Source organism: Tamandua tetradactyla, chromosome 1 (assembly GCF_023851605.1).
Source record: "Tamandua tetradactyla isolate mTamTet1 chromosome 1, mTamTet1.pri, whole genome shotgun sequence".
Taxonomy (NCBI): Eukaryota; Metazoa; Chordata; class Mammalia; order Pilosa; family Myrmecophagidae; genus Tamandua; species Tamandua tetradactyla.
Genome location: NC_135327.1, coordinates 85,682,679 through 85,694,995, shown reverse-complemented (window position 1 = coordinate 85,694,995; position 12,317 = coordinate 85,682,679). Strand labels below are relative to the sequence as shown.

Sequence of the window (12,317 nt, the reverse complement as noted above, 5' to 3'; positions counted from 1 at the left end):
ATGAGACACTTTTATAAATTTTATACTTGTGAGTGTTTCCTGTTGATTCTGTTTCTGTAGAGAACCCTAACTAATACAGGCTCTACCTCCTTGCAGTTGGGCTAAGGACTGTGCCCTTAACCTCAAAGTTTGGCCAATGCAGAGGGATAGGGAAAATGATCCTGGGAATGAGGAACACAGTAGTAAGGAGAGTGAGATGGGGTAGGAGGAAGCACCAATATAAGGATGTGCTAAAGAGGGTCATTGCTGTGTGCAAAGGGGGCCTGATTCTACTGGGACCCCCTGAAAAATGCACAGAATACCTCCCTGATTTGGCCACTAAAATAAGAAGTTGGTACATTTATCATGGGTCTCTGGTTACTTATGGGGGTTTTAAGTGCTCTGCATGTGGGCTGCGCCAAGTGAGCTTGAGGGCAGAAGATAGAAAGATGAGCTTGCTTGAGGTGGGATGCTGGCGGCATGAAGTGAGCCTGAGCTTACACAAACTGACCCATGAACTGGTGGCTGCAATCAGAGGTGGGCGAGGAAGGTGGTGCACACATGAGGCATCTGCTACAGATGGGAATTAGTATTGATTGGAATTCTGTACTTTTATATACACAAAACTATGGCAGTAGTACAACAGAAATTGTGTCTTTCATTTACTTTTTTGGAGAGTGTATCTTTAATAACTCATATATGAAAAAATTTGTTAGAGATTTTCCCATTTTGATAAACCACCCTAAAAATTTACCTCTTAATGAGTTATACAGATGAAAAAAATACTCCTATAAACTATCAACAATAAGCAACAAATTTTATTTTTCTATTATTTCCATAGAAATGACATCATAAAATCATTGTTTTAGGAAGAGGTGATCATATTAGGCAGCCAAAGGATGTAAGAAAATCTTTGTAAGAAAGAACAATTGTCATTTTTCTGTATTTTTGTGGGCTTATGGTATTTATCATCTTTAAAAAATTGTTATTTGTTGTGATTTCTTTTCCCATTCTAAATAAATATTCAAGTTTGCACTTAATTTTGTAGTTATAATTTTGTATTATATATTTTAAGGAGGATCCCATGAAATTGTCCCTGTTTGTGGGAACCTCGGAAGCCTACCATAAGACTTCTTAGGAGAAGCCTCAACTTGCCGGACCATCTTTGAAGAGTCAATAACAAATTGAGGATCAGACCCCCAGCACATCTGGGGTAAGTTGCCAAATACTGCTGGATTTTCATCAGTATTTTTAGAAGCCTTCTTTTAAAAATTATGATCTCTATTAAAGAGCACAGATAGTCTCTTGCTTGGAATGACACCTAGCACACTTTTTCCTTTTTTTTTTTGAAAAAAAAGCATTATTTTTTAATGCTTGTTTGAGGGACAGTTGAAGGAAAATTGGGGAAGTGATTTGAGAAGCACACAGAATCACAGTCCTTTCAATGTACTCTTCACTGAGTAAAGTGTTTTGGAAAGATTCTGCTACAGAGGGTTCTACAGGCCCATGACACAGCATGTCCCATAGCCACTTGTTGACTGAATTGATGAATTTCCCTGAGTTTCTGCCTCCTTGAGCTCTCCAGGAGTGTGTGTTCCCAGGGACTCAGTGCCCACCTTGATCGCCAAACACCTGTTCAATCTGGGGGTTGAATGGGTTCTCCTTTCCCAGGATCTGGGGCCATTGGCGGTTCACCTTCTTCCAGAAGCTATCTGCAAACAGCAGCAAACCCACCTGCAAGAGAGGACCCAAAGGAGGAGGAAAAGGGGAATTACAAAAAGGTAAAGAATTTGACAACGTGATTTACTCTGGTGAAATAGTGACTTCCCATGATTCCACGTCCGTACTATTGTATTGTCCCTTCTCCTCAAGGTGGGTGGGACCAAGATAATATGGCATGGTAAAGGCTGTCACTTCTGTGATTACGTTGCATTATAGAAGGCTCTGCCTTGTTAGCTCACTTGCTCTAGAAACTCTCCTTGCTGACTTGCTGTAAAGAGCAGGCATGATGGGAGGGCCATGTAGCAAGGAACTGAGAGCAGCTTTCAGCAGACAACTAGACAGACAGCAAGAAGATGGTGCCTTCACTCCTACAACCACAGGAAGTGAATCTGCTAATAACCTGAATGAGTATAGAAGCTGAATTAGTTTGTTAAGCTGCAAGAATGCAATAATGGAATGGCTTTTCAAAAAGGAATTTAAAAGTTATAAGTTTACAGTTCTAAGACCATAAATATGTCCTAACTAAGGCGTCCAGAGAAAAATACTTTTGGCTCAAGGAAGGCTGATCTGGGAAGACACATGGCTGGTGTCTGCTGGACCCTGTTCATATTTCCTTTGTTTCCAGTTCCTGATGCCAGTGGTTTCCTCTCTAAATGTCTGTGGGCCTTCACTTAGCTGCTCTGGGACAAAACTATGGGTTTCATCTCTTAACTTAGCATCTGCCAGGGTCAGACAGTTTTCTCTTCAGGTTATGGCTATTTCCATGAGTCCTTGCTTAGCACTCAGGCTGTTTCTGCCTCAATTTCCAAATGTCTACACTGGCTCTCTATTGACTCTGAACTTTCTCCAAAATATTTCCTCTTTTAAAGGATTCCAGTAAACTAATCAAGACCCACTTGGAATGGGTGGAGTTTCATCTCATCTAATTAAACGCCACACCCATAATTGGGCATGCCACATGCCTGTGGAGATAATCTAATCAATATTGAAACAGGATTAAAAGAAATAGCTGCCCCCAAAAGATTGAATCAGGATTAAAACATGGCTTTTGGGACTGGCACAGAAGCAGTTCTTCCCTAGTTAAGCTTCTGGGTGAGGACACAGACTGACACCTTCATTTCAGCCTAGTGGACCCTTAGCAGAGGACCCAGCTGAGCTCTGCTCAGATTCTTGACCCACAGAAACTGAGATGACAAATGGATGTTCAAATATTTATTAATGCCAAGTTTGTGATAATTTGTTAAGCAGTAATAGATAATTAATATACATCCATTTATCATTTCTCTGTGGACAGTTAATATTTACTGCATGTATAAGATTTGGGTTTTGGAGATGGACAGAATGAGTTCTTACTTCAAGGAGCATTCAGTCTATTGATGGAGGCAGACTCCCATGGGGAAGGGTTGTGATTGAGGTGCATGAAGTCAGAAGGGGAAGAGGAGACAACTTTACAGGGGCAGTTGAAGGAGAAGGTGATCAGCTGAGTTGACTTTCAAAGGACAGTTCACTAAATAGATCACATGGGGTAGCATTGTCCACAGGAGATGACATAGCACTTGCAAATGCCTAGAGGTGTGGGAGGGAATGGCATGGTTGGCGAGTTGCCAGTGTCTGGGGGATGAGGTGATCCTAAAAGGGGGCTGTGAGAATGGAGAGTCTGGCTAGAGCATCAGAGTGAGGGGTCCCCTGCCCTGCCCAATGCAAAATGGACTAATGTCTGGCTCTTCCTGCCTTGTGCCCACTACCTGATTCCCATGCTGCACATCAGGTTCATCTTTATTCATCATATTATCAGGAGACTTTCTTGCTTGTCCAGTCCGCTGACTTATCATTAATACATTTCTGAGGAGGACTTTTTTCTCTGAAGGTAATGCTCTCATTTAGGAAGTAGGGGCTGGCCAGGCTGTTAGGTGTCCCAACAGTAGTGTTTAATGTTGGATGGTGGGAGAGATGTGATCGCTGAGGGCCTTGGTGGGGTTTGTGGGGAGTGGGAGGGGTGGTGGTAGGAAGGGAGACTACACTGTTCAGGGAGGATGCTGGAGAATGCCCCCAATTCCATCTTCAAGCACGTGGCCATTATCCCCAAAGGGCAGTTCCTGTTCACCATTCCTAAAGGCAGGGCCGCCAACCCCTGTGTGATGTTGGCCTCTTCCCCTTCCAGGCCCCAGTTCTCTCATTTGTAAAATGAATGGGTCCGAGTAAATGATCTCTAAGGCCCTTTCTGGGTCTAAATTGAATGTAGGATTTTAGAGGTTATTAGAAAAAGCTAGAATTGATTGAGTCATGAAATTAAATAGCCCCAATATTTTCATTTGTTCCTGAGCCTTCTGAGGTGGAACCCAAATTCCATCCATGCAACTACAGAATCTTGACTGTATCCATGTGACGTGTAACATACACACTATACCACGCACACCAACCACATTCTCACACACTGCACACACTACACCACCCACATCACACACACACTATTCTAGTTTGCCAGCTGCCAGAATGCAATATACCAGAAATGATATGGCTTTTAAAAAGGGGAACTTAATAGGTTGTGAATTTATAGTTCTAAGGCTCAGAAAATGTACCAGTTAAAGCAAGTTTATAAAAATGTCCAAATTAAGGCACCAAGAAGAGGTTACCTCCAGTCAAGAACGGCCGATAAAGTTCAGGGTTTCTCTCTCCACTGGAAAGGCATGAGGTGAACATGGCAATGTCTACTAGCTTCCTCTCCAGGCCTCTTGCTTCATACAGCTTCCCGCCCGCATTCTCCTTCTTCATTTCCAAAGGTCGCTGGCTGGTTCTCTCAGCATTCTGTCGTGGTTCTGTGGCTCTCTCCTCGTTCTCAAAAGGAACTCTCTCCAAAACGTCTCCTCTTTTATAGGATTCCAGTAAACTAATCAAGACCCATGTGGAATGGGTGGAGACACGTCTCCCTCTAATCAAGTTTAATACTCACAACTGATTGAGTCACATCTCCATGGAGACGACCTAATCAAGTTTCCAACCTATAGTGCTGAATATGGATTAGAAGAAACTGTTGATCGCACAAGACTAATTAGGATTAAAACATGGCTCTTCTAGGGTACCTAAATCCTTTCAAACAGGCACACATACATACACACACCTCACATACACAATGCATATACACACCGTACACAAAGTCACACCACACACATATAAACACACACCATGCACAGTACCACACACACACTGCACACTACACATATATACATACACATGCACATACTTCTTCTCATCTTAAAAGGAGGAACAAGGCAGAGTCTGATTGTCTAGCTGGCAGGTTTTTGGGAAGGCCCTGATCATTGCTCCCACACACAAGGCAGTCAGTGTCTCCCAGGACAGAAGACTGGTCTGGGGGCTGTTTTTCTTGTCATTTCTCAGCGAAGAAGTTGCTGCCAGATATGTGGAAAATTACTGTTTCTTCTTCTTCTTTTTTTTTTTTTTTTGCCTCTCAACTTTATACATTTAAGTTGTCTTCCCAACAGTTATGTTGTACCAAGGCATCTGAGGTTCTGTATTTCCCTATCTCAGTTAATAAGGGATGAGATGAGGGTGAGGGTGAGGAGAGGAAAGTTAAAATGAGAGAGCTCAGACTTAAAGTATGTGGTACCAGTTTGGTTCCAAAGCAGTTAAGTGGCTGTCACTCTAATGTAGATGAAAATTTTTGTGTATGCATTGCGAATATAGCCAGGTCTAAAATAAGAGTGGCAATGTTATCACTAAACTAGAGACTTATGACAAAATGGCCCTCTCCAATCATTCATTTATTTGGCAAATATTTCCTGAACATCTACGGTGGGCTTCCCTTATAATGAAGCTCCTATTGTAACCCCGTGATACACGGCATAGGATAAGACACAGGTACCCTTTACTCTCAGCACTCTAGGTAAGTTCTTGCTTCTTTTGTGCCTCTGTATTCATGATTTAAAATACTAAAGCCATACCTATTCATTCTAGAGAAAGTTTAAAAGCAGTTAAGCAAAAAAGAGAATGGAAAAATAACAGTCATCTGTAACTACAGTAGAGGTAGCTACTCTTGACATTAGATGTAGAACCTTCCTGATTTTTTATCTGAATCTACACACACACACATACACACATACACATACATATATATCTACACATGTACATACAGACGCATACACAGATACATACAAATACATACTTATATGAATATATACACATGCACATACATATGTACACACGCAAATTGAATTCCTCTGTAAATGACATTTTATAAGCTGCTTTTTGGAAGTATTATTTACATACAGTAAAAAGAACTCTCTTTGGTAAACAATTTCATGGGTATTGACAAATGCGTTTAGTAATGTAACCATCCCCACATCTTTATTTGCTTTTATTTACTCAGCTCTATATTACAGTCATATTTCTGTAGATCCACATCACTGTCTTTCTTCAGTGCGTGGTATTCCATCAGATGCCACACACTTCCCCAGTGTTTGTCCTCACGATGGTAGATGGAGACAGCCCCTCCCCCTAGGGACACAGTATCAGCAACCCCGGAGGGCTTCACAGAGACCACCTTGCTCTCTAACACTCTGGACACATACATGGACAAATCCAGTCCAGTGGAATGCTAGGGGATGGGGTGTTCTGGTTAAATGATTTAGATTCTTCTTTAGTTGAAAATCTTTCAGAGGCCACTTTCTTACTGAATTGCATATGAATGTATTCAATTCAGCACAGCAAAGCCAGAAAAAGTTTCTGAGTTCATCAACTCAGCTCTGTGTTAAATAGCAGGATATTTATTTAATTGTTTGTGATGATTTGAAATTGTGTTGAACCATCCTTTTATTGGCCACTGCTGCCGTTGGTCCTCTTACGAGGAGCTATATTGATTCCTGGGCGTACTCTGGCCTTTGGTTTTTTGAATGAAATCTCTGCTAAAATCTTGCCTTGCTGTCCTTTGACTCTGTGCTGGGCCTCTTAGATTGTCTTTCATACAATTAACTGAAAGGTTTTGCTAGTTGCTTTTACTTTGCATTTCTTCCAGAACAATCTTTTCAGTGCCTGCCTTATCTTTTCACTAGGATTATGACAAAGCTAGCATTATATTTCAGAGCACATGCGCACATAATGTTACTATTTTTTCTTTTAAATTATCCAACACTTAATATATTTGGTTTTGACTGCCAGTCTTTTAGGATAAGAATTCTCCAAATGTGGTCTGCAGATCTCAAGCAACTATATTGCCGGGAAGTCTATTGAAAGGGCACCTTCCTGAACCCCCCTACAACCCACTGGAATAGATTATCTGAGGATGGGGCCAGAGAATTCACATTTATAATCACAACTGCCCCAGGCAATTCTGATGCACAATATAGTTCGAGAACCCAATGCTTCAGAGACTACTTACTTTTGGTAATAAACTTAGTTCTGAGAGACCAACAGTAGTGGCTTTTAGCCCTTGGCTGACATTTTAGCCCATTAAAATGGGCAGATGAGCCCATTTCAGATCTGGAGATTTGAGAAAAGTTGGATTTCACCAGGAGTTAAAATGAAGTCACTGGGTGTGCTGGTTTGAAACTATTATGTACCCCAGAAAAGCCATGTCTAATCCTGCTCCAATCTTGTGGGCCAGACCTGTTGATTAGGGTTTAAACTTGGATTGGATTGTTTCTGTGGAGATGTGATACACCCCAGTTGTGGGTGTGCTCTTTTGATTAGATGGAGCTGTGACTCTGCCTATTCTGAGTGGGTCTTGATTAGTTTACTAGAGTTCTTTAAAAGGGGAAACATTTTGGAGAAACCTCAGGTGCAGATGCTTAGCAGATGCACAGAACCGACAGAGTCAACATGAGATCCAGACATTTGGAGATACAGAGCCCAGCAGATGTTGCCATGCGCCTTCCCATGAGATGCTAAGCAAGCCAGAACCCAGAGTTATGCCCTGGAGGATCTAAGTGAAGGCTCACAGATGCTTAGAGAAGAAATTAGAAGTTGGAAGCAATGGAACCATGAACAAAGTCCTGCAGACACCAGCCACGTGTCTTCCTAGCTGATAGAGATGTTCCAGATGGCATCAGCCTTTCTTGAGTGATGGTAACCTTTTGTTGGTGTCTTAATTTGGGTATTTTTATGGCCTTAGAACTGTAAACTTGTAACTATTACATTCCCTTTTTAAAAGCCATTCCATTTCTAATATAGTGCATTCCTGCAGCTTTAGCAAACAAATACCCCAGGCAACAGGGAAACTATTTCATAGATTCCATTGCATGTGTGCTATAGTGGGGTCCCAGTTGCAGAAGGCAATTCCCCAGGCTCATGAGCTGGTCCAGATAGCTGCCATGTGGGCAGTGCTGCTTTGATCCTGCACATCAAAGTTGTGGCAGATGTGACCCCTTCTTCTGTTCACATCTGCTGGGTACTGCTGCTTCTCTGGTATGGGACCCCTACAAGTGGCATCCCGCTCTGCAGGCCACTCTTGCAGGAGCGTCCAGCATCAGTGCCTCTGTGAAATATTGCCATCACATCTATCTGCCTGCCACTGTTGCTTGGAAGCCTTCATGGGGCCAAATCATGTGGTGGTTCTTAGTCCAGGGAGAATGTCTTGCTCCTCTTTAAATTCTTACGGAAGAAACAACAGAGCAGGATGGCTTAGTATGCTATTGTCTTACATGAATTTTTATGACACAGCTCTTTCAGTTTTTACTTGCAGCCCCTGCTGACTCCAGGACTAGGACATGAGTTTGTGGGGCCATAGGGGTTGGGTGGTGGCTGATGTTCCTTGATTGGGCCCTTAGTGATGGCCCCTATATAACTTTCAGAATTGGGCCAATCTTCTTTGCTTAACCGTGTATTTACTTACAATGAATTCTTTCCCAGGAGGGTCCCCGGTCCTCCAAGCAAATTCACTTTTGTCCATTCAATCCCACAAGTTCAAGTTCATGACACACACTGGGACATGACAGATCCCAACATTGGTCACAGCTCGAGCATGGGATTCCTCCCTACTCCCATTTCACAGGCTAATGGCATTTATTTGGCTATAAAAACAGAGGTCTTTAGTAAAGCAACCATAAAGACAAATCCTAAAAACTACCTTTTTGTAGTATTTCAAAAGAATGAATGCAATTCTGAATCGGTTATATAGATTTCACCTAAAAACTTATAATGGCTTAATTTCTTTAAAGTTGAACTCTCACTAAATTTAATTCTGAGATCCCACCAGAAAAAAAAAAATCCATTCTGAGTATTTTTTTTTCCTGCAGCCAGAAAGTTTTCAGGCTATCTTGATACGACAGCTTTTAAAAACCTGCAGGGAAGCCCTTTCCACAGGGAAGGCAGAGCTTTGCTTTTTGGGTCTCCTAATTTGCTCAGAAACACCATCTATTAGACCTGGATAAATTTGGTCCCAATTAATTTTAAATCTTTAAATTTAAAAGGCAATGCTGTAAGATGTATTTAAACACTTTGAGAATAAGGTAAAAATGTAAACTCCCAGCGCCATTCCCTAACTCACTGAGATCGTCACTAAAAGCATTGTTTTGTGCATAAAGCAAATTCAGTCGACATGGTCCTTGATCCTAGGCAGGGCCAGGCTAAGGAGACTGCTTGTGAAGTGTTATTTGAGTGTTCCTAGGCCCCAGATACCCTTCGTCATCCTCTTCTCTACTGCCAGTAGAGCTACTTTTTATGAGGGATTCCACAAGTTTGCCCAGGGCCTTTGGTTCCCAGGGGCTTACAAGTTGAAACAAATAGAGATACAGAGGCTTTTACCTTATTTAAAACTCCTCCATTGATTAAATCTACTATTTCTGTCTCCAGCACTGAACAGGGTCAGGGCAGAAGAGGTAGGAAGGGGATAGATGTCATGGAAGATTCATAGCCTACAGCAAAAGTTCTAATGGGGTGGTTGGAGGAGCTACTGGAATGATGGGAGAAGAAGAGGGTGCTTTGGTGAAGAGGATGGCTTGGGTGAAGCTTCGAAGGCAGGAGGTGTCTGGGAAGTGGTTGAAGAGTAGCCAAGAAAACTGGGTTTAATGTGTCTGTGGATTTCTCAACACTTTTTGCTTCATTCTTGTCTGATTTTAGATCCAGAGATCTTTTATGTGACTCTTCAGATGCTTAATTTGGCAGAGATCTTTAAAAGTGGATGCTTAAGCAGGTGGAATTTCTGCATCTTCCACGGGTCACAAATCTGAGTCTTGAGGCTTTGCAACACTGCTTCTTTTCCAAGTCAGACTTTCTTCCCATTCACGAAGTGGTTTGATGGGGAGTCCAATCTGTTGAACCTGCTCTCACTCAAGGCCACTAATCATCTCTAGGTTCTCCATCTGGTCAACCCATCTGTGGTGGCAGCTTTTAAGATGATCCTCAATGACACCTACATCCTAATAGTCACACCTTCAGTAATCCCTCTCCTTTGAGTGTGGGTGGGGCCTGTGATTTGCTTATAACCCACAGAATACAGAAAAGGTGATGGATGTTACTCCTGTGATTAGGCTCCACAAAATTGTGACTTCCATCTTGCTAGCAGACTCTCTGTGTTGTTTTGCACACATTGATGAAACAAGCTTCCATGTTGGAAAGGCCCACATGGCAAGGAAGCAGAGATGGCCTCTGTCCATCAACCAACAAACAACTGTGGCACTCAGTTCATCAGGCCTCAAGTAAATAAATTCTGCCAACAAATACGTGAGCTTGGAAGAAGGTCCTTCCCCAGGCAAAACTCCACATGAGACTCCAGCCCTGGCTGACAGGTCTTGTGAGAGACCTCAAAGCAAAGAACTGAAATAAGCCATGCTCAGATTCTTGCTCACAGAAATGGTGAGATAATAAATTTGCACTTTGAATAATTTATTATACAGCAATAGATAATTAAAATGCCCTCTCAGTCTTGATCCTCTTTGATATGTGTTTTCCTTCACAATTTGATCCTTTGGGTCAATCTCAGCCCAGTAAGTGTCTCCTGCTCTAAAATATAAGCTGTTGACTTGCAAACATGAGGTTTTAGGCCAGAATACTCTAAAGAGATCAGAACTCTGAAGTGTATCCAGTGACCCATCAAGGTCATTGCATCAAGTCCAGCATCACAACCCTTTATTCTGAAGAAGGTCTGGTTCTAAATTTCTATCAGTATGTATGTTGGAAACTTTTCTATGCTTATCTATTGTCATTAAAATATAAGCAAAGTGTTCTGATGGTGAATGTGACTTGGCTCAAAAATGATCATGTAGCAATCATAAATTTGAACCAGTCAATACAGCCCATGTTTCTATTTATTAAACTTATTTCTCTAAGAAAATTGGAACAGCTGAACCAATAGTAGTTAGACCTTCCCCCTGTCTTTCTACCTGGATTTTAGGAAGAAATAGGTCAATAAGAAATAAGCCCTTACCCCTCTTGATGGTGAGGGGCCAGTACCAGCTGGTTTCTCTCAGATACCCAAGAACTGGAGGAGGGCAATGGTCTGAGTCTGCTCCTTTGGTGGACATTGTGTCTGTCCCATATGGATCATGTCCTGAGACCCGGCCTGCTCATCTGGCTCTTTTGAGATGGAAAAGGTGAGCTCCCATAGTTAACCTAAGGTCAAGGAGGATACATTAACACCAGACCTACCGTGAGACACATCATCTGGAGGGAAGTATGCAGGGATACCTCAGAGGCTGTACTCCACTGCTTTAAGCTGCAAATCTATGCCAATGGTACTCACACCTGTATTTCTAGCCCAGATGCCTTTCCTGACCTCTAAACGTGCATAGGTACTGGCCAAAGGTCATCTCCACTATAGGGACGTCCTATAAGCCCCTTAAATCCAACATATATCCAACTCCTCCCCTCATTAGCCCTCCCCACTGGGCTCCTTATCTCAATGGATAATAGAACCATCTCCATTTTCCCATGTCCTAAAAGAAGTGTCATGCTTATCATTTCTCACCTCACATGCAGTAAATGGCTATGTTCCATTGACTTGTCTCAATCTCTCCAACATAAACGTTTCTCTATTCCCACCCCTACTGCCTTTGTTAGGGCTGCCACCATCTTATACGCAGGCTATCAAGCTCCTCCAAACTGATCTCCCTCTTTCTGGACTTGCCCTTCACCAAAACATTCTCTACACTGCTACCACAGGCATCTTTTTAAAACACAAATCCTAATACATTTGTTCCTTACTTAAAAGCCTCAATGGTTCCTCATTTCCCAAAGAAAAAAGCCCAAACTCCATTCAGACCTTATGTGATTTGGCCCTTGAACACTTCTTTCTAGATTCCTCCCTCTTAACTCTACTGTCATACTCTGCACTCAGCTCAGCTGAAGGGCTTTCATTTCCTCCTGTGTGCCAGGCTTTCGTTCATATTCTGGTCTTTTCTCATGCAGTTTCCCCTACACAAAATGCTTTCTGCAACCCCCTTCCCAATCCCTTCACTCAGCTGATTCCTGGTCTTAGTTCTGATGTCACCTTCTCTGGAAAGCCTTTTCTAACATCCCTCTCCCCCATTCCATCCCCTACACACACTCCCATAGCATTCTGTACTCGCCCAGTTTGAGCATTCCCCACTTTATTGACTGTCTGCCATCCTCCCATTCTATACAATAGTCTCCTTAAAAGGCAGGGGCGGTTTCTTGTTCACTTGAAT

The 12,317-nt window shown here is 42.3% G+C and overlaps 1 protein-coding gene across 2 annotated transcripts in view; it reads right to left on the bottom strand.

Annotated features, from left to right (window-relative positions):
• Positions 1 to 777: 777 nt before the first annotated feature.
• Positions 778 to 12,317, bottom strand: part of AOAH (acyloxyacyl hydrolase) — a 224,956-nt gene continuing 213,416 nt past the window's right edge. Inside the window, exon 21 of one of the 2 annotated variants that reach the window (XM_077119693.1) lies at positions 778 to 1,713. In XM_077119693.1, coding sequence (XP_076975808.1) covers positions 1,585 to 1,713 — 129 coding nt within the window. In that variant the 3' untranslated portion in view covers positions 778 to 1,584. Of the gene's footprint in view, positions 1,714 to 8,717; positions 11,263 to 12,317 lie in introns of those variants that run through there. The other variant, XM_077119705.1, reaches the window with a different exon arrangement.